The sequence below is a fragment of the Solanum verrucosum genome, unplaced genomic scaffold, assembly GCF_900185275.1.
Source record: "Solanum verrucosum unplaced genomic scaffold, falcon-dt-bn FXZP01000184.1, whole genome shotgun sequence".
Lineage (NCBI taxonomy): Eukaryota > Viridiplantae > Streptophyta > Magnoliopsida > Solanales > Solanaceae > Solanum > Solanum verrucosum.
In genome coordinates this window covers 352,969-371,161 of record NW_026020302.1, presented here as the reverse complement: position 1 = coordinate 371,161, position 18,193 = coordinate 352,969, and the positions used below count along the sequence as shown (strand labels likewise).

The 18,193-nt window shown below is 34.2% G+C and overlaps 2 protein-coding genes across 2 annotated transcripts; one reads left to right on the top strand and one right to left on the bottom strand.

Moving 5' to 3' along the window:
* Positions 1–1,910: 1,910 nt before the first annotated feature.
* On the top strand, positions 1,911–7,583 carry LOC125834937 (eukaryotic translation initiation factor 3 subunit H-like). The gene is made up of 12 exons (XM_049514085.1): positions 1,911–2,073; positions 2,169–2,251; positions 3,912–4,028; positions 4,117–4,220; positions 4,768–4,834; positions 5,616–5,749; positions 5,867–5,915; positions 6,335–6,406; positions 6,491–6,592; positions 6,673–6,740; positions 6,934–7,086; positions 7,234–7,583. Exons 1-12 carry the CDS (start codon positions 2,064–2,066, stop codon positions 7,289–7,291), a joined length of 1,017 nt encoding a protein of 338 aa, XP_049370042.1. The 5' UTR covers positions 1,911–2,063; the 3' UTR covers positions 7,292–7,583.
* A 1,216-nt stretch (positions 7,584–8,799) lies between these two features.
* LOC125834933 (probably inactive leucine-rich repeat receptor-like protein kinase At3g28040) lies at positions 8,800–12,544 on the bottom strand. Its single transcript, XM_049514081.1, has 2 exons — positions 10,742–12,544; positions 8,800–10,460 (listed from the first exon to the last, which is right to left on the bottom strand). The coding sequence occupies exons 1-2, from the start codon at positions 12,283–12,285 to the stop codon at positions 8,969–8,971; spliced, it is 3,036 nt and encodes a 1,011-aa protein (XP_049370038.1). The 5' UTR covers positions 12,286–12,544; the 3' UTR covers positions 8,800–8,968.
* Positions 12,545–18,193: the final 5,649 nt, after the last annotated feature.

The following is an 18,193-nucleotide window of genomic DNA, read 5'->3' as shown; positions in this document are numbered from 1 at the left end:
TTTTACATTTAAAGAAGAAAGAAAACCTTGATTTCCAAAAGAGCCTTTGAGCTAGTTTTCAGTTAAAGAGTAAATGTTTTCACATTTGAGCAAGAAAGGGAACATCAATTCCAAGAGAGCTTTTAAGCTAACTTTTGAGTAATTATCTTAAACCAAAGAAATAAGTTATGTTTTTAAACATATGATCTGAGTATTTTGGGAGTAGTATTGAGCACCGATATGGGGACGAGTTTGAGTTCAGATAACTCACGTCTCCATAAACCATGTAGCCATCATGGGTAGTAAAGGATCATACTTTTTAGATGACTCCTTAAGTGCTTTTTAGCATAGACTAGTGGATCCACTTAGTTAAGGCATTCTATATGACGGCAAAGTATAGGACAATTCTGGCAGCGTGGGCAAGACGATGTATTACCACTTAGGCTCATAGTGGTGGTTGTCGGTTAGAGAAACTCCCATAGAAACTATATTACTTTAGTATATGATTAAAGTTGAGTTTGTTGTTGCATTTTCTTTAACGAACTAAGTTGTTTTCTACTGTCTTAAAGGCTTTCTGTATATTGCATGTGTTTTATTGCTTTATATTGAGTTAAGTTGTTCATGAGTTGAGTAAAATCAAGGTAAGTGTTTCTTTCAGTTCCTTTCAAGCTTATGTCTTGTTTTAGATTTCCCCTCGCATACTCGTACATTCAATGTACTGATGCCATTTGGCTTGCATCTTTTAATGATGCAGACACAGGTAACCAGTATCAACATCCAGCGCATCGTTGATTCTAGTTGAGCTCCAGAGTTTGTTAGTGAGCCTCCTTTCTTCCGGAAGATCCCTGTTTATTACTTTTCAGTATTTAGTTCATTAGGATGTCGTGGGTCCTGTCCCGACATCCATCTCAGTTATTAGAGGCTTTATAGATAGACAGTCAGTAGTTCAGTTGTCTTTATATTATTATTTCATATGTTAAGACTTGAGTTGCCATTTTGGCCAAGTTGAATGTTTGACCTTTAAACGTTCTAAGTTATTTTATTAAACAAGTTAAGTAGAAGTGCATTTGATCATTGTAATAATGCTTAGAGTCTTCTCCTGAGTAAGTAAGTCAGGCCAATGGTTCGCTTAGGGCCATCAATGGTTCTCGAGTGCAGTCCAGCCCAGGGTGTAGGCTCGGGACATGACACTGTAATTGACCATTCTATGTTTATTTGTCATTTTTTCGTGTACTCAATGAATAAAACTCATTTGACTTTAAGAAGGTCAAGATTGACACTAATGACTTAATGGTAAGGGGATGTCCCGCCTCGAACCATTTCCATTCCTTGTCAAAAAGAAAACAAAAGGCGACATAGTTGTGAACTTCAGGTACATATGACTGAATTTTAGATATGTTTGCTTGAACTTTAGGTACATATTATTGAAGTTTAACCATTGTTACTTGGAGTTTAAACATATATGGTTGAGGTCAAATATGATACATATTTAGTCATTTTCTCATAAACTTCCGCTACATATGGTTGAAGTATAGACATTTATTCTAGAAGTTCATAAGAATAAACTTTTACATAGAAATAACAACTTATTATATCAAATCTCAACAATGAAACATACGATTCAAGCCTAAATCTACTCTTGATAAGCTCATATTTGAAATACAAGTTCTAAATATTATAAAAAACAAAATTCAATCGTCGATTTGTCAAAACAATAACAAATCTAACAAAATCATTTAACGACAATGCCAATTTACCAATATTTTCAAGTTTTCTCAATAACACCACTTCATTTAAAATTAACTTTTCATAAAAGGGACAACACAACACATATTTTTGTTAGTTTTTAGCTACAAATTAAATAATTTTTATAATTAAGTACTACAAATTAAATAGTGTGTTTTACCCAATCCAATCCTTATATGGCTAGAAGTGGGCTGGCCCATTAATAATAATTGCTCTTTCGTCTCGTCTCCTCACTTTGTTCCTCCAGCAATTAGGGTTTTGGATTTTGCTTCTTGTAGAATTGCTCCGAAGTCGAGAAGCTTCGGATTCAGTCAATTTTCTGCTCAATTTCTATCATCATGGCAAATCGTACGTACAATTTTCCTTTTATGATTCTTTACGAGGAATTTTTTTGGGTACAATATGTGTAGTTAGCGATTAACCTGTTCAATTTATTGATGCAGCTACAGGAAGGTCGTTTTTGCAAGTGGCAGCTACAGAGGAGGCTGTTGCGCCGCCACTCAGAGTTGTTCAGATTGAAGGACTGGTACTACGCACTACTATCTATCTATCTATCTCTTTTTTGTTTTTAATATCTGTGCTGTCCGGGTCAGCTTACATGTGATTCCTGGGGTATGGGGTGCCTGCTACCTCCCATTGTGCTAACGGGTAACTTTGTCCACCAAGGTTTGGACAGATGTGAAAAGATCACTCTGTGTTTTTCTTTGTGGGAATTGAACCTGATACGTGATAGTTCCCAGCACACTTTATTGACCTGTAGGTTTCACCTATAGGTGCACTATCTCTTCTTTTTTTTTTAAAAAAAGATTTGTTTTTGTTTATGTGTATTTAGTTTGTGGAATCATAGATTAAGAAGTTGAGAGTTCAATTGAAGCTCAAGAGCTACCTAGTTAGGTTCAGTGATAATCCCAGAAATCCAACTCAAAAGTAGAAACAAAAGGAAAAGAACTGAGTGATCTCTTGCCCTAAAGGGAGTGGCTTGCAGTCTTCTTGACAGCTAAGTTTTGAATCCCAGAACAAAGAATAATAGGTGAATTGCTTACCTCTGCCTAAACTTTTGGTTGGTGGAGTTACTGTTTTCTCCCTGATGGGAGGTAGCATGTACCCTGTGCGTTAGCTTGCTCTTACTAATTTCACTGATGCTAACTGAATCTAGCTACCATAACTTCCTGCTAATTGCCTAACTATAACTGCGTATTAGCTCTTGTATTCCCCAACCTTTGTCTTTGATATGTTGACCTTCCTCCTGTTCTTTCCTCCATATTCTTTTAGATTCTTTTTTCTAGTTATTTATGCATCTATACCATCCTTATTGTTTGCCCTTTGTCAACGAGAATGACCATTTGTCAAGAATACTTTTCGTCTAAACCATGAGTTGTGCAATCAATCCTCAATGTCAATTGCTGCATTACCTTTAACCTTGGTGGTCTCCTACAAAATTATGTAGATAATATCTTTGCAAGGATCAAACAAATTATGCCCCACATGCATACATTGCACCCACATAGTTGATAGAATAGTATGGAGCAAGATTGTGGGGATTAGCTTGCTGCACCTACTTGGCCATACTTGTCTGATATCGATTGTTTCTAACAGCATCATTGTGAAAGTTCGTTAGTAGCCTAGTAGAGGTTCAGTAGTATCCCGGGCATGCAAAATTCTTCCCTCTACTGATGTTAGCTTCTGCATCTTCTTCTATTGAGAGAGGTGGAACATCAAATCTTTTCCTTTTGATTTAAGTGGATATGCTATTTTGGACAAACCACAAGGCATGGTAGGACATGTAAAAAGGGATCAAAGGAGTAATATTAATATATACCCTTAACATTGTATACAATGTTCCAAGAGATGTGACATTGCACAGGAATGGGTGGGAAAAAAGTGATTTGTTCCATCTTCTTAGAGTAATAAAATGTATCTGCATCCCCTGTAAATGATATATTACCCTTCTTAGATTTCATTAGCTCCCTCAATATGGCTTAGCAACCATTCTTTTGCTTGTGGTTAACTCCCTGATTAAATAGGTGTTTTTGTTCTCAGGAGTTAACCATGTTTTTGTGTATGTAATTTGCATCTCCTTGATGCCTTTCTAATACAACATCTTACTTCATCATACAAAACAATGTATCTGCATCCATTGACTGCCTTTTCATGTGTAGTTTCCTGAAGTTAACTCTGTGCTACAGGTTATTTTGAAAATAATAAAGCATTGCCAGGAGTTTTCACCGGCTTTGGTCACTGGGCAACTCCTTGGATTGGATGTTGGGAGTGTTCTTGAAGTCACTAACTGTTTTCCCTTTCCGGTATGGTGAAGTCTGGTATTTCTTGCTTCTTCTTTATACAGTTTCGAAATTATTTTAACTAACTCTTTTTCACATCTATTTTACTCAGGTTCGCGAGGAAGATGAGGAGATTGAAGCCGAGGGTGCTAATTATCAACTTGAAATGATGCGATGCCTGAGGGAGGTTAATGTTGACAACAACACCGTGGGTTGGTAAGGGAGCTTTTTGACTATTAAGACATCATTTAGTCTGGTTAGAACTATGAGGTTCCTTCTTTCTAATTAAGAAATTATTTGTCTTTGTGCTAGTTCTCTATTATACTCATTGCTAACCTTCTATTCAGGAAAACATTCTTTCTTTGGGCTGGTGGTACTGTGTGATTTACATTTTCTTTCATCACTGTTTAATTTATATTCAAGTATAAACTTATCCTTTTTTCTTAAAATGCTTAGAATATGTATATCTTTAACCTAAAGTCTAGAAGTGGACAATGTACAACATTTGATGGCCTGATTGCATTTCTGCAGTCTAAATTACAGTGTTTCAAGGCAGTGAAGAGAAAGTTATTATCAAAAAAGGGAGTAACAAAACTGTCATACATGTTAACATTAAAAAAACTGTCTTACGCATTACACAGTAGTGAGAAAGACATGTAAAGCTTGCTCTATTTACCTTTCTTTCCTACATTATTGTCATCTTAACGTTTACTTCATTGCTAATTTGTTCATAATATGGATCTCATTGGTGGTTATTTTCCAGGTATCAATCAACTTTGTTTGGTTCTTATCAGACGGTGGAACTGATAGAGACCTTCATGAATTACCAGGTATCCATCTCCTTGTCCATCTCTCATTGTTGGATTCTGAACTTTTCAGTTCCTGCAGCGACCATAGATATATCACACTTATCCTGCAAGTCATTTTCAGTTTAGAAAATGTCATGTTGCAACCCCCTTTCTGCTGGCCCTAGGAAGAAAAGGGAGAAATGATGAAATTAACAACACGGTAGAACTGTTTTCTGTAGTGATGCTAAATGAGCCCAAGGCATTCCAAACTGTGTTACCATTTTAGTTTAAAGTTCAAATACCAGTGCTCTATGCACTGGTAGACCAGTGCATCATGCAAAATGACCCACTACCTTAACAGGTACTGAAGGAGTAAATGACTTTTGGGGATAATGGAGGTGTCTGGTTCCCTAGCAGGGAAAGCTCCAACAGACGAGGATATGGAGTCCTTATTAAAAGTAACATGAGAAATGTAATCCATGTAGGAATTTGAGGGGTTAAACTGCTGCTCAAAGTCAACTCTGATCAATTGCTTGAGTCAAACATCCATGAAAAAGTTCTTAAAGTCAAATGCCACTAGCTGTTGTCAATTCTTGCCTAGGTTATGTGTTATCCTTTGCAGGGGAAAACCTACTAGCATTCCTCATTTGTTGATTTTTGAAATATGAACACTTGGTACTGTAAATAAAGTAGTTTTCTTTCTGATATATTTCTTAATGTTTTTCTTAAGATGTTGGCTTGATTAGGTGCTTCTATATTTTTCATTAGTTATTGATGTGAACAATTCATTGTACTTAAGACTCTATGATGTTTGTGATTGCAGGAGAATATAAAACGTTGTGTCTGCATAATCTATGATCCTTCTAGATCCAACCAAGGTGTCTTAGCTTTGAAAGCCTTGAAGCTTTCTGATTCTTTCATGGAACTCTACAGGAGTAACAACTTTACTGGAGAGAAGTATGTTTATTCTTGAGTTGCTCCTTTTTTTACTTTCCCTCTCAAGATAGTTGTTTGTACTAGTTTAAACAAAAATTAAACGCATTTTAATTTCTGATAATTGTTTTTTGGTTTTAGGCTGAGAGAAAAGAATCTTTCATGGGTTGACATCTTTGAAGAGATACCAGTATGCTTCTAACCTTCTGTATTCTGTTTTCTCTTTAGTCTTTGGCACTTGCGTCATATGTAGATTCTTTTTCGAGTGACAATCTCTGCTTCATAACCTGTTACCATTTTGCATGTCAGAGACAGTTGTATTTATTTGGAGATCAGTTGTTTGAGAAAATAGAAATATAGTTCTGATACATTAGCCTTTTTTCCCTAGGGGACCCTTTTTCTTTTTTCCTTTTCTGTGGTCTTGAAAATAATTCTTCCTCCTTTAAGGTTAGATTTGACACTTACATTGCTACCACACATTTTCTTGGTTTGAACATTATTTTGAGTAATACCATTATCATGTAGTGATCCTACCTGCCTGCTGTTAGTATAGGTACATAGTTCATAGGTCAGTAATTCAGCAGAAGCTAATTTCGTTTATTTTGACAGATAAAAGTTTCGAATTCTGCACTCATTAGTGCCTTTATGACTGAATTGGAACCTGATACACCTGTAACTCAGGTAATGTAACTTAAGTTTGGCAGAATACTGAATATTTATATATGTTGCCAAACTGTAATACTGACAAATTTTTTTCCTTGTCAGTGTGATTATGAACGCCTACAATTATCAACCAATCCATATTTGGAGAGGAATGTGGAATTTTTGATTGAATGCATGGATGACTTGTCGATGGAACAGCAAAAGGTTTGTCTTTCCTCTTCCTGGGTCAATCTTTCCTTTTATTGTGTTGTGATTGTTTACTAAATCTAATACTTTATTTGCAGTTCCAATTCTATTACCGGAATCTTTCTCGTCAACAAGCTCAGCAGCAAGCTTGGCTTCAAAAGAGGAGGTATCTTTTTTTATTTTGGCATATTCGAGTAGTTGGTCACTTATTTAGATCCCCTCAGATGCTTTTAGTCACCTTGCAGTGAAGCTTGAATCTTTTGCTGAGCTAATATTCTGGTGAACTTTGTACATTATAATTCTTTATGATTAGAGGTGCTTCATTGTTCACATTTTGTTCTGGCCTCTGTTTTTTACAGGACTGAGAACATGGCACGTAAAGCTGCAGGAGAAGAGCTACTGCCAGAAGAGGATCCCTCTAATCCTGTCTTTAAGCCACTCCCAGAGCCTTCACGGTTGGATAGCTTTCTCATAACTAATCAAATTTCAAATTACTGCAACCAGATTAATGGGTAAGTTGTGGTCTTGTTTGCTTACTGTTTGCCATTATCTTTGAGTCTTGACACATGATGGTTGAATGTTCTTTCTGTTCCCAGTTTTTTTCTGGCCTGTAATATTTCGTTTCTTCTGATATGAATTTGTTTGTATGTTGATTGCAGAGTTGCGGGACAAAGCCTCAGTAGACTACATCTGATGAAGGCTTTGCACGAGAACTGAGCAAGTTTTGAGTTCGCAATTTGTACCTTAGATTTTTGTGCCTTTTTTTTAAATTACTGATGTGAGAGGGAAAGAGAATGACCTTTATCTCTGTAGGCGTCTTATTCTTTCTGTAGTTTTTACTTTTATATTCTTCTGTGATTGGCAATCAAGTGTAGCCTGCCTGGAATTATATATGTGAAGATTTACATCTAGTCCACAAAGAAGGAATAGGGATCTATGTATCGATGACCTTATCATTTTTGATCGATTGTCTGGATATGGAAGATTAAAAATCTCTCAATTACCCTCATTGTTGCTATGAATTAAAAAGATTGCTTCATCTCATATATTGAACCGTTTGTGCACTTGTAGAAACTTCCGTACCCAACAGTTTTCCTTGGGACACTAGCTTGGTTGGTCAAGCTTTTAAAATCCGCTCTTTTTCGAAAAGTACTTTTGTGGAGAAGTAATTTATTTTTAACTGATCAAATTTAAAATTACTGTTCGATCAGAAAATTTGAGGTGAGAAAAGAAACTTGTTCTATTTATTTATTGTAAAAATTAGGCAAATGACATAGTATAAGAAAGAAATTACTTCCTTTCCCTACTCTTTCATTAATTACCAAAAATCTCTTTTTTTAGTGTTTTTCGGATACTTAATATAGCAGCGCGGATACTTTAATTAATAATGGGCGGATACTTAAATTATTAAGTTGTTAGCAGCACGGATACTTAATTAACGGGCGAATGCATAATATAGCAGCGCAGATACTTTAATTAATAACGGGCGGATACTTAAACTAATAAAGTATCCGGTTAAGTTGAATTGGGAGAAAATAAGGGATTTTTGTATTCTAGTAAAAGAGTAGGGAAATATTGAGAATAGGTAAAGAAGTGTTGTGTATTTAAGTAATTTTTCCTTATTTTTGTTTGTGTGTATTACCACGTTATAACTGTATTCAAAATTGTGATGTCTTGGCAGTAGGTTGAATATATATATATCACATAGAAAAGACACTGACTTATACATTATTATAATAGTCCCATGGATGAATATGACACCCAAATCTCAAAGTTTTGTTCTGCTAACAGCCAAGAGAATATTAAATCTACACTCTTGGTGTCGTCAGAAAAAAATCAGTGAAAAGACGCTCTAATGATAGTTCAAACAGAGATTTCACCCAATATAATATACGGTGATTTCTGTCAAAAGGCTTCAGGCTCAAACAATAAGGGGTGGAGCTAGGTGGCATAAGGGGGGTTTATCGAGATTTTATATTGTATATATATGATTAGTATTATTGGTATGCATATAGTAGGTATTGAATTCACTTGGTTTATTCGATGTGTGTACTTCTATATATTTTGAATCCCGTAAGTGAAATTTTGACTCCGCCATTACAAACAACCACACACAGAAGTAACCATCTACTTGCAATCTTGTATCCACTTTCACTCAGTTTTCATGAGTATATACTTCCAAAAAATAAATGAAGTGAGAATGCATAAAAGAACAACAAACATGATTGAAGTCATTGAACCAACCTCTCATATATTTCATCAAATGACAGAGAAGTACAAAACTCTCTCTATCACTATCTAGTCCAAAAACATCAAATTAGGAGGTTAACATAACAACAATAGGATGATAGAAAGTCAAAGAGAAAGGGAAATTCATCAAGTTTGTGACATGTTTTAGTATGCTGCCATTCTTTGAGGAACAGGTGTTTTGATGACCTGCAAGATTTGAACCACTTCAGCCATTGAAGGCCTACTTGATGGTATTTGAGAAGTGCACACCAATGCCAACTTCAAAACAGGCAAAACTTCCTCTTCAGGATATGTATTCATAGTTGGATCAACACATTCCAACACATTGCCTTGCTCAAGCAAAACTCTCACATGATCATTGAGTATCAACACATTGTCCTCTCCATACTCAACTGGCCTTCTCCCTGTGACAATTTCAAGAATCAACATTCCAAAACCATAAACGTCACACTTTTCATTCACCCTTAAGCTCTGGCATGCCAATTCAGGTGCTACATAGCCTAGTGCACTCTGGAACCTGTTGCTTATCATGTGCTTATCGAGTTTTGTCACAAGCCTTGCCAGCCCAAAATCTGATATTCTCGGGTTGAAGTTTTCATCAAGGAGGATGTTGCTAGGCTTTATGTTGTAGTGTATGATTGCTGGCCTAAACGCGTGGTGCAAATGTGCTAGTCCCTTGGCTGTTCCGAGAACAATGTTGAATCGAGTGGACCAAGACAGGGGAAGGGAAGTTGAAGACGAAGGCCTTTCGTGCAGTATTGTTTGTAAACTTCCTTCTGGTGCATAATCTGATACTAGAAGCTGAAGTTGAGGAGTCCAGTAATACCCTTTTAAGGATATTAGATTTGGATGCCTTGCTTTTGCTAAAACTCTAACTTCTCTATCAAAATCCTCAGGATATTGGAGGATTTTTGATGTTACAAGCTTCTTGATAGCTACTATTCTTCCTTCCCCTCCCAATGGAGCCTTGTAAACAGTCCCGAAGACGCCTTCACCGATTTGAGATGCCTTGTTTAGGATTGATTCAAGACTGCTATTAGTCCAATCCGGGGACGATTTGGTGTCCAGTAACACAAGCTTTCCAGTGGCTAGGCTCCCTGACTTAGAAGAACTTGAGCACATACTTTCCAAGGCATTGTCAACGAATGTGATCCTCCTTCGAACAGAAGCATTGAGCAAGGTTATTATCATTACTCCAACCGCGATCACAGCTGCAGCAGAGATTGCAACAATGGATGAAACACTGAGGAATCTATGGTTCTTGAAACTTTTGTTATTGCTTCTTGAAGTTCCATCGTCCCGGTTTTGACCTCCCCTCTGGTTTCCATAAGCATAAGGATCAAGAACCAAAGGCTTTGGCACATTCATCTTACAAGGACCTTTCAACAAGGGTGAGCAAATTCCCAAATTCCCTTCCAAGGAACTCTGGTCTAAATTCTGGAATATACTACTCATTGGAAGGCGTCCAACGAGCCTGTTGTAGGATATATTAACAGCCAGAAGATTTTCTAACTTGCCAAGTTCTTGTGGTATTTCACCACTCAATTGGTTATACTCTAGCTTCAAAATCTTGAGCTTCTTCAATATTGAAAGGGACCTTGGTATTGAGCCACTTAAATTATTATGTGACAAACTCCTGCATTTAACAAATTTGACATTCAATTCAAGAACTACAGGGAAAATAGACAAAGCAAAAGTGATACAGAACCTCATTTTCAAATAAACATATCCCTTGCTACCTCTCTATAACAGCATTGTTTGTTCCGATATTATTTTTGCTGCTATAGCAACATGTTGTAATAGATAACATAACATGAGAGATCGGTTCCACAGAAAACATGGTTCTCATAGTGAAATGACTGTTATAGAGAGGCTGCACCATACTATAATGAGATAAATCAGAATAAATATACTTACAACAAGTAGAGGGATGAACAATTTCCAATCTCATCAGGAATAGGTCCAGTGAATGAATTTCCATCAAGCTGAAGAATTCCCAAGCTACCAGAATCACATATATCACCAGGAATTGATCCAACTAAAGCACTGTGTCGAAGATCCAACACCGTTAGATTCTGAAAGTATCCAACTTCAGGAGGCAATCTAGATTGAAAATTGTTCCAAGAAAGATTCAAGTATCTCAACTTGGAGAAAAGTCCCACTTCAGCTGGGATATTCCCAGTAAGATTGTTTCCTGATAGATCAAGAACTTGAAGTGATTCAAAGAATTTACCAGAACCAGGAGGGATTGAACCAGTTAACTCATTTCTTGAAAAATCTGCTTCTTCCAATCCTATACCAAACAATCCTTCAGGAATGCTACCAGTCAATGCATTTTCTTTTATCCGAATAGTCGATAAACTAGTACAATACACCATAGACTTAGGAATGTTTCCACTTAATTTATTACCAGACAAACTCAAGTACTTCAACATTTTCAAATCCCCTATTGAATCAGGCAATGCTCCTTCTAAACTATTGCCTGAAAGATCCAAGAACTCCAAGCTGCTCATGTTACTTATCCATTGAGGGAAATCTCCATTTATCATATTGTTTGATAAACTGAGAAAAGAAAGAACATTCACCCTTTGAAGTGACATTGGAATTTGTCCTGTGAATTGATTATTACTCAAATCTAATCTATTCAAATGTGGACAGTATCCAATATCAGCTGGTAAATCTCCACTGAAATGATTCCCTTGTAACAAACACTCTTTCAACTGATGTAAAACTGAAACACCAATTGGTACTAATCCAGAGAGTTCATTATGTGAAAGATCTAATGTTCTAAGCCTTGTCAATCCCCAGATACCCCCGGAAAATCCAGGGTCACCAGAAAAATGGTTTCTTGAAAGATTGAGATGATTCAAACTAGTGCATTTTGAAACTGTTTTAGGAAATGAACCTTCAAGAAAATTCCCGGATAGAGAAAGATAACGTAACGAATCACCACAGTTATCAAACATGGTATCAGAAACAGGTCCAGATAACGCATTCTCAGACAGATCAAGAAACTGTAAAGATGTCATATTTGAAAAAGATCCAGGGATATTCCCTGATAAGCCATTATGACTAAAGTTAAGATTTTCAAGATTTGTCAACAAGGCTAACTCAGGGCTAATTGCACCAGTAAAGTTGTTGTTTGATATAGATAGTACCTTTAAAGATTGCAACTTCTCGAGCCCCCTACCGATCTTTCCTGATAAACTTAAACCATTTAAGTTGAGCTCAGTGACTCTACCATTCATTGGATTGCATTTGATGTATTCCCATGCACAAGGAGAGTTATCATCTTCACTCCATGATAAGAGTTTTGAGTAAGGATCAAGAAGAGCTGATTTGAACACAATGAGGCCTAAAACATCATCATTAAGCTGCATAGTAGTATCATCAGCTAATAAAGATCCATACAATAAGCCAAAATGAAGTATTAGAACTAAAAAAGGACTAAAAGATCTCATTTTTATGATGGTGTTTTTAGTTCCTACAACAAGAGAAGCAAACAAATGTTTTTTTCAGAGTAGTTAGAGAAGGGAATGGAAATGAAAAGGGGAAAAAGGTGTGAATTTTAGGTAATGGAGTACAAGTTTCATTGAATGAATGTTGAGTTTGGGATTATTGTTAGATATTCATGTGTACAAGGTGGAAAGGAAAATGAAGTAACTGCATTCACAGGAGTGATAGTAGATAGAGAAATAATGACTAAGATTGGTAGTGTAGTGGGCTTGTGTGTTTTGTGGTGGTCCTTGTGAGTTAAAGGAGTGACAAAGAAAAGTTTTTTTTTCCTCTTTCCTTTTTGGTTTCTAGTCCCCCATCACCCCCCACCTATATTTGGATTCTTGGAAAGAGAGAGGAAATGGAGTGAGAGTAGGGTAAGGGTTGGGGAGAGTAAGAGTTGGATCAGTATTTCGACCTACACGAGGTAGGAGTAAGGTCGTGTACACACTACTCTCTTTAGATTATACTTATGATGTTGACTGTATAAAGCAAGAATGTGCGTTGTATCTACTATTATAGTTAATTTTAAGGCTATATACATACTAGACCTCACAAGATTTGTTGTTGACCGTATAACGTAAGAAGGTAAGTTATATCTATTATTAGAGTGTTAAGTCAGCGTACACACTTTCCTTTTCAAATTTCACTGGATATATTGTTGACTGCGAACACACTTACCTTAATTATCATATCTCACTGGCTATGTTGTTCACCGTATAAAATAAGAATGTAAGTAATTATATTTACTATTAGAGTTTTAAGACCGCGTACACACTACACTCTCTAGACCTCACTAGATATTTTGTTGACCGTATAAAATAAGAATGTAAATTATATCTACTATAAGAGTGTTAAGGTCACATACACGCTATCTTCTTTAGACCCACTGAATATGACGTCGTTGACCATATAAAATAAGAATGTAAATTATATCTACTATTAGAGTGTTAAGGCTACGTACACATTATGATTTCCAGACTTAACCAAATTTGTTGTTGTTGACCGTATAAAATAAGAAGGTAAGTTATATCTACTATTAGAGTGTTAAGGTCGTATACACACTACCCTCACCAAACTCCATTAATGCATTATACTAAATATATTATTGTTGACCATATATATTTTTTATTTTTTTTTATTATTATTTTTTTTTATTTTTTTTTATTTTATTTTTACCCTCCCTAGGAGTTCCCATCCCTTTAGCTCCCTTGGTGACTCGAACTCGCAACCTTCGGGTTGAAAGTGAGGAGTGCTTATCATCCGAGCAACTCCCTTTCGTCAATTTCAATTATATCTATTATTAGAGTGTAAGGAATTTTTATATCATCAAATTATTTTTATCGTTATAACAAGTAATCTATCTTGTTTCTGAGAAAATATTTGAATAGCCTCGTAGAGTAAAAATATTCTTTATACTAATGATGTGTATGTAGATTAAACTTATAACATAGTAGTATTTAAATTGTCATATCACCTGCTATCATTAAGATAAATTTAATACACTTTATATATATATATATATATATATATATATAAGTTTCTAAATCCTAGTTCAAGTTGATTCTTCTAGTATATATAACTCAAATAGTACTATGTACATTAATAATTTATTTTTACTTTTTTCTGTATATCTTCAGATTGTTAAACATATCACGTCAAGAGAAAAAACAAACATTAACATGTGTTACATAAACCATATATCTAAGATTCAAATTACAATAACAGAAACAAACAAAATTATAACTTACAACAAGAAGTAAAAATTAGAAATTTGAACTTCAATACATGACTTAAGAAGACTGAAAATACAGAAACTCATTGGATTGTGGATATATAGTTCAAGAAAGCATAGTGAATGGTATGGGACCACAAATATGGTGAGATAGATAGAATTTCTTCGACCTGAACCAAAAGTTATCGATTCAAGTTTTGAGATTGGACTTTCATGTGTTATTGCTTTACATTGAAACAAAATTAAATTAATCAGTACCCTAAAACGAATACCAATTTCTCTCTCTAATGAGCCTTATAACACGATATGAATTCAAATTCAATACTTGAATATACCACATGTCCTCTACCATGGATCTTATAGGACACAAATCTAAATTTAGGACCTTGAAACAAATATCAAATTTTCTCTATGATAAATTATATTCGGCGCAATTTCACTATAGTCAGGATCCTAAAGCGGATATCACACATCTAATATAAAATCAACCAAAGAAAAAAAGAATGCAATTGGAAAATATTATTTTATAATGTAAAGTTTGAAACAAAAGAGGAAAGATAAATGGAATCTAATGAGAATGTTGTGGTTGTTTGTACAAAAAAACGACACCAAGCTGTGAAAAAATGATGAGACAATCAACAATATGATCCAATAGATAACACCATCTGACACATTTCCCCACAAATTCCCAAAGAATAGTTATTTTCACTCTTTTTATCTTCTTCTTTTTTATAATTAAAAAAAAAACTTAAAACTTTTTTATTATATTTTATTGTATTTTTTGAATTATTGTTTAGGGCTTCTCAACCATGTGTCCTTTGTTCCGTCATCTATTACTTTGTCATTTCATTTTCTCTATCAATAATTTTTCAAAAAATAAGCAAAATACAAAATCATTTCATTTGTTGTGTTTTACATCCAAGAATATTTTATTTTAATTTACTTGCACTTTTTAGAGCATATTTCGATGAAATAAACAATTTTACACTTTCTAAAACATGTTATTTGTCGTGATTAAACTTTTGAACATCTATTAATTAATTTTAATATCTATTTGAAAGATATTTTATATAACTAAAATAAAATAAAATAAAATACACTTTCACATAATCACAAGATACAAATGAAGATCACGGGTGAAACTTAAAATTTTGACTGTGAGAGCTACAAAGTTAGTAGGTCCCATGTTTTGTTCTTTTGTCACTATCATCTTGTCCCAAAATTATAAATTAATGATTTTGAAATAATTTGGAGGCTGAAGTTTGGTACTCGGTGTTCGATACATATATTAAAATAAATGATTTATATTTGTTTCAGGAATTGAAAAGCGTCATATATTAGGCGTAAAGTTTCATATTTAGGAGTCAAGACTTAAATTATTATTTTTAAATTAAAGATGAAAAAGTACTTATTACTTTACCAGAAATACGTACGTAAATTTTAAACTCTATGATTTTATGTAGATTAGTAGTATAATATATTGATAATTGTAAAGTTTAATTATAAAATGAAGTAGTTGAAAAGTACATTCGAAGGAGATAACATCACATCATAATTTTAAATAAGTCGATTAGACACATCTATTCATGTGCGTGTTCATTATTTCAAACCTCAAACTCATGGGCAGATCTAAACGTCAATTGCGTACAAATTCATATAAACTCAGTAATAATATATTATTATACTATTACTTATTAACTTAAAATCGTTACAAAAATTTATAAATTTTAAATTAATCCCGAACACGTCTCTGTCAAACTAGCCTCGATAGAGGCACCTCCAATCGCGACCGACGTATAAGTCGCACATCCCACGTCTACCAAAACGGATTTAATTGAATTCCCATATTGTAAAAATTATATTCACTATTATAAATTTTGTAACTAAACAATAAAATTTGTCACTAGTTTCTACTTAGAGATGAATTAGTGACAGATCATCACAATATTTTGTAAGCTACGAAATGCGTAGTTAATTTCAATTTTTTTTTCTCATAATGTGACGGTGACATATATATGTGAGGTCTTAATATAATTGGTGAAGGATTATTCCTAGGTTCCTACCTGCTATACAGGCAGAATCTAAGAGGGATGGCTGGTTGTATATATGATTAAGATTTGAAGAATGAAGAATGGGTTTCTTGTGACTCATTTTCATTTCCATCTGTGTGTTTTTGTCAGCTTCGATGTACACAATACCTCATCACATGCACCTCAATATCCCCCACACAACATCAATCAAACATATATAGATGCACCATTATAATTATATCTAGTTTGCCACGAATTTTAAAGTGATAGAAATTTTGATGGCAATCATAAATAAATTACGATACTGATGTCTTAATTATTGTTTTTAATATCTAAGGATATTCGAGACGCGAGTCTTGATACAATAAATGGCATATAACTAATCTTTGTAAATTGTAATGATTTTAAATTTTCGATAAAGGAAAATTATTAACAAGTGTCACGTAGGTTTTGTTTGTTAATTGTGTTTAGCTCTAACATTATCATACATATATATTTGTTTGTTTTACAAAAGTATTCAAACATGTATGGAAATGGTAATGATTTTTTCTTCCAACTTTACCCCTACATTTCTGATAATGCCTTCTGGCAACACTCCACTTTAGTTTTGGCTGTAATTGATCTCTTGTTTGTATGATTGTGTTTGGCTGTGGTATGTGTGGACATCCTCAATTTTGGCTTAATTCTTGTTTGATCAATGAAACTTTTTGTTTTGGAAATAATAAATTGTCTTATGTCTCTTTCTTTAGTTCCTCTTCCCTCTAAAAAGGGGAAAAAAATTTTAAAATAAAATTATAGAGGTAAATGTTGAATCACTAATTTTGAAGTATTTTAACACGTGAAATTTATCGTATATCAAAATTTTGATCGGGTTTATATTATCTCGATTAAATTGAGACGATTTGCTAACACATCAAGTGACATAGTAAGGGGGGCGAAATGGGATTAATACGTTCATTCAAATTCTTTTAACTCAACTGATAAAATTTTTGTCTCTGTCATTGACGTGAAAGCATAATGAAAGGTAATCTTAATACATTTCAAGCAAAATGAACATTTTTTCTAATTAATATATTTATTTTTATAGAGAAAAGAAAAATCAAACTTTCCATTTTCAGTAGGATACAATACAAGAAAAAAAGAAGTGAAAAGTAGAATGTTAAGTTTTGGAGTAAAGAATTAGAAATTAAAGTACACAGAACTTTTTAGGTTAAGATTCGTCTTGTACAAATCATCAGGGTACTTCAAATACATATAAACACCAAGGCAAAGACAAGAATATTACATTAGGTTACTATAAAAATATTTTACTTTTTCAATTTCTTGAATTTTTTTTTGTTTTCTTCTTTAATTTGGGTTAAATTTTTTCCAATAAATCATCATTATTTGTAAAGAGAAGGGTCTAATAATAATTCAATATTACACATTATTAAAGCGTACTTGCATGTTAAAGGGACTATATAACGTAAATAGTTCTACCCTTCTCTATTAATATATGAAATGATTTCCCCACTCGTTCATATAACACGTTAATTCAAGATTTTGTGGAGAATATTCAATCATTTCATAAGAAATTCGAACGAGAGTTTTGATGCATTTTAAGTTGACGAGTGGGAAGCAAAGAGCAAAAGGTTTCTAGATTCTAAGGGCCAAGTCCAATTAAGGGCCCAACCCAACATCCTAATGGGTCATCTGCTGAAGAAAATCTCAAGGGTCATTCACATAAATGGACCTTTTTTTTGTGGGGTGGTCTTTTCAGTTCTGCTCTTAAATTTGATGGTCTTTACTTTTTAACTTCATCGTTTTAAGTAACAAAATAAGTGACCATAAATACTCCTTTATTATATATGAATTAATCTATGGTGCAAGAACCTATTGCTATTGCTTCTTGAAGTGTCATAGCCTTGATTTTGACCACCTATTTGGTTTCCATAACCATAAGGATCAAGAACCAACGGCTGCATCTGAACCAGATTGTACTCATCTCGACTAATTCTGCAAGATACATGTCACTTCCCACCACCAACAAAGCATAAGGATCAACAACCTTTCATTATCGTCTAAATTCTGGCATATACTACTCTCATTGGAAGGCCGTCCAACGAGCCT